The sequence below is a fragment of the Empidonax traillii genome, unplaced genomic scaffold (assembly GCF_003031625.1).
Source record: "Empidonax traillii isolate 1590-97213 ecotype Southwest subspecies unplaced genomic scaffold, ASM303162v1 scaffold5784:size9206, whole genome shotgun sequence".
Taxonomy (NCBI): Eukaryota; Metazoa; Chordata; class Aves; order Passeriformes; family Tyrannidae; genus Empidonax; species Empidonax traillii.
The window spans coordinates 1259-5546 of record NW_020960977.1 but is presented as its reverse complement, the minus strand read 5'-3'; the positions used below and the strand labels follow the sequence as shown (position 1 = coordinate 5546).

At 53.0% G+C, this 4288-nt stretch overlaps 1 protein-coding gene across 1 annotated transcript in view; it reads left to right on the top strand.

The window, feature by feature from the left end:
- Positions 1–3831, top strand: part of LOC114073242 (succinate dehydrogenase [ubiquinone] iron-sulfur subunit, mitochondrial-like) — a 6432-nt gene extending 2601 nt beyond the window's left edge. Inside the window, exons 3-5 of the mRNA XM_027911032.1 lie at positions 1262–1363; positions 1484–1606; positions 3617–3831. Of these exons, the coding sequence (XP_027766833.1) occupies positions 1262–1363; positions 1484–1606; positions 3617–3694 (303 nt within the window). The 3' untranslated portion in view covers positions 3695–3831. The remainder of the gene's footprint in view (positions 1–1261; positions 1364–1483; positions 1607–3616) is intronic.
- Positions 3832–4288: the final 457 nt, after the last annotated feature.

Below are 4288 nucleotides of genomic sequence, written 5' to 3'. Positions count from 1 at the left end.
ATAATAGCCTGGTGCCAGATGTTGACAGTGACTGTGACAAGAATCTTAACAACCACAGGGGAGAAGAATCTCTATCCAAAGGCAACAATTCCTTCTCCTTCACCACTTCCCAGCGTTATCTGATCCGTGTGTAAGGACTGAAGGGGTTTGCCCTCTCCTTGGAATCCCTTTCTCTTCCAAGGAGAACCAAGGGGAGCTGGAAGGGAAGGCAGAGCTGCCTCAGCCCCTGGCACAGCTGGGGAACCTGCTTTTGATCTCAGTGCTGAGCTTGCTCTTCCTTTGTGTGCAGGACAAACTTGGATAAGGTGCCAGATGAAAAATTCCACCTTTTTCTGTAAATCCTATGAAAGGGTGCAATTAGAAATGAGACAAATCTGGGGGTGGGGAGAGAACTCTGACCTACTTCTTGGCAAGGCCTTCCAGAGGCTTGTTCTGAGCTGCTGGGAGTTCTGGCATCAGGGATCTTCCAAAACCGAATTTAAGGAGCCTTTTGTTCCAAAATAACTTCCAGATACTTTAATGAAGTCGGGTTGGACTCTTGTCTTTTAGTTTGGGGGGGTTGAAGAGCTACCAAGAGACTTTGGAGACCCTCAGCTCCTCAGTTTCTCCTCTGTCCAGGCTGATTTTTTTTTCTTAATCAGAAATAAGGAAAACTAAAAAGTACCTGAATGACTTCTGTGTAGGGCTGACTTTGTGTTCCTCTGTGCCTGAAAGAAAAAGCCCTTGTTGTGAGTTAAAATGGGGCGATGGCTGCAGCCTGGCACCGTTCCCATGCCTGAGGATGCGCTCAGGGACAAGCTCCAAGCTCTCCCAGAGGCTCCTGGGCAGACTTTGCTCTTCCTTCTTTCTCCAACACAGCCTGGAATTGTTAACTGGTGACCTGCCTGTCCCTTCCCTCGCTGGGACAGGCTGGAAGGAAGGAGGGAATGCAGGAAAATGCAGCAGCTTCCACATTTTTCTCCGGGTCCCGCATTTCCCCCTGTTGTCACAAACACTGCTGTGTTCTGTGGGGCATGAGATCAGAATGTCCTGAGTTGGGAGGGACCCACAAAGACCATCAAATCCCACCTGCTGGCCCCGAGCTGGGGGTCGTGGGCCAGGCTAGGGGGGGGATTTTGTGTGACTTGTTTCAGTTGCTTTGCTCCAGCAGCACTTGCCCCCTGGGGGGAAGGTTTGTGTGCCGATTCCAGAGGGAGGCCTTTGGTGGGGCAGTGCCCCTGGGGGCAGTCCCTGCAGGGGCTGAGTGTGCTGTGCCCCCCAGGACGGGCTCTACGAGTGCATCCTGTGTGCCTGCTGCAGCACCAGCTGTCCCAGCTACTGGTGGAACGGGGACAAGTACCTGGGCCCTGCTGTCCTCATGCAGGTGAGGGGGGTCCCTCTGGCCCCAGGACGTGTTGGCAGAGGGTGTTAATCCCACCCTGGCCCAGAATTCCTGTGGGGGATGGTTGGAACCCCCTGGTGTGTGAGTGCCTGTGTTTTCCAGGCCTATCGCTGGATGATCGACTCCAGGGACGACTACACAGAGGAGCGCCTGGCACAGCTGCAGGACCCCTTCTCCCTCTACCGCTGTCACACCATCATGAACTGCACCAGGACCTGTCCCAAGGTGGGTGTGTGTCCTCAGGGGCAGTCCTGGCACGGCTTGGCTTGGCAGGGACCTTAAACTCATCCCATCCCACCCCTGCCACAGGCAGGGACACTTCCACCAGCCCAGGTTGCTCCAACAGCATCCCTGGACACTTCCAGGGCTGGGGCAGCCACAGCTTCTCTGGGCAACCTGTGCCAGGGCCTGCCCACCCTCCCAGGGAAGGATTCCTTCCTAACATCCCATCTGACCCTGCTGTTGGAGTTCTGCTTTCCCAGCAGCTCTGCTGGTTTCCAGACAACCTTTCCCTGCACCTGGTGGTGGAGTCATTCCCGGGGCTGTGGAATGTAGGGAAATGTTTGAGTGGATCACAAGTGTGGAGAAGATGAGATGCCTGGGATTTGGGTGGATGTGTCTGTCAGGAGCACTGCAGGCTCATTTAGGGGGGTATTTTTCCAGAGTGGTTCCTTGACAGCCCATAATTCCTCCCTTTTTAGGGAGCTGGCTCACCATCTGGTGTGACCCAGAGCTCAGCTAAAGGGGAAGGTGAAACCCAAGACTTGGCTGTTTGTAGGAATGTAGAGAAACAGCACTTGGGCTGAAATGTGAGGCAGATTTATGGTTAATAACACGTTCTCACTCACATTTCCTAATCCTGGCTGTCTTGATCAGCATGAAAGACCTGGTGGGATCTGCACCAGGGGTAATTCCTGCTCATTCCCTGTCCCACACAGGATCCCCCTCTCATTTTGGGCTTAGGATTGCTTGCTTTGGCACCAGTGCTGCAGGACTGAGCACCTTTGCAATGTGAAGGGTGCCCCTGTTTTTTAGGAGAACCTTTGGGAAGCTCAGCTGGAGCATTTCCATGTTGTGCCCTGACCTTGTTCAACCCCCCAGTGCCTCCACACCCAGCTTTTATTTCAGAATTCCACCTCCCTCGTGCCATCCCTGCCAGGCTGCTCCAAGCCTGTCTCCTGCCTCCAGGACTCCCATAAAAATGTGGAATTCAGTCCTGCTTGAGCTTCTTTGAAGTCCCCTTTGGCTCGTTGTCCCCTTTGATGCCGGCACTGCTGACCAAAGCCAGCTCCAGAGCCGAGGGGGTGTTTGTGTCCAGGCCCAGGGAGGTGCTGCTGCTCCAGGGGAGCTCCCAGCTCTGCTCCAGGCTGCTCCATGGAAACAGAGGCTGCAGTGGAGCAGAGCTGGGTCAGCACAGCCTGACCTCCCTGGAATGCCCAGCCTGCCTGGGGCAGTGTCCCAGCTGGCCCTTGGTGTGTCCTGAACCTCCTCAACCAGCTTTGCAGGTGGAGCCTAAGTTAGACTGGAGTCCAGGCTCTGGGGCAAAGAGGGGCTGAGCAGCTCCTCTGCCAGCTCTTTTCAGGAGCAGCAGCACATTTGGGAGTTGAGATCCATCCTGGAACCTCCCAGTGCTTGAAAGGGAGCACGACATCACATTTTCCTCCAGCTTTTAGGGATAAAAAAAGGGTGTTGAGCAGCTCCTCCACCAGTTGTTGTTATGAGAAGCAGCATATTTGTGAGTTTACTGCAACTAGGATCCATCCTGGAACTTCCAGTGCTGGAAAGGAGGCACATCATCACACTGAACTCCAAATTTTAGGGGAAAAAAGGTCGAGTAGCAGCACATTTGTGAGTTTACTGTGACTTAAATCCATCCTGGAACCTCTCAGCCTTGACAAGGGAGCTCAGTGTCATATTTCCCTCCAGCTTTTAGGGAAAAAAAGGGATATTGAGCAGCTCCTCTGCCAATTATTGTTACAAGAAGCATCATATTTGTGAATTTACCCCAACTGGGATCCATCCTGGAACCTCCCAGTGTAAAAGGAAGCACAACGTCACATTTTACTCCAACTTTTAGGGATAAAAAAGGTTGTTGAGCAGCTCCTTTACCAAAGGCTTCTGAGTAGCAGCACATTCGTGGTGTGTTTGGGAGTTTACTGCCACCTGCATGAGGGGGAGGGAGGATGGGAGGATGCTCCAGGTTTTCCAGAGGAACTAATCAGCTCCTCCCTTTAGGGTTTGAACCCTGGCAAGGCCATCGCTGAGATCAAGAAGATGATGGCAACCTACAAGCAGAAGGCGACGGCTGCGTAACCTCCGTGGATCCCCCGTGGGACCCCCCTGGAACCCCACAGGGGCTCCACCCGGACACAACTTACACCTGGAGGAGCTTCCAGCAGGGAGTTGTTCTTCCCAGAGGTTTGCACTTCCAATAAAGACTGGAAAGAACAGTTCAGAGCTGGTGGTTTATTGTGGAACGATGTTGTGGAATCCCAAACCTCCCCGGGGGGATGGGGGGTTTGGAGGAGCTGGGGTGGCTCTGGAAAGGATGGATTGGCTGGGAAAAGGGAATGGTGGAGAATCCTGGTTCTGAAATCCCAAAGGGAGGATCAGGAGCTGGCATGGGATAAAATCCCAGAGGCAGCTCCATTGGGAACGAGGGGTCCTGTCACCACCTTGCTGGGATCCTGAACTTTATTCCAAGTCCTAAGGAGTTTTTACTCCAAGTCCTAATGAAATGGGATTTATTAGGGTTGAATCTCTTTTCTCTCACACAAGTGTGTTTTTACCCCAAGTTTCTCAAATGTGGGATAGTTGTGGTAGGCTTTTTGCTTAGAGCAGCTCTTTGCATCCTGGGAAGGTCCAGGAAAGAATGGAATTGGCTGGGAAAAGGGAATGGTGGAGCAA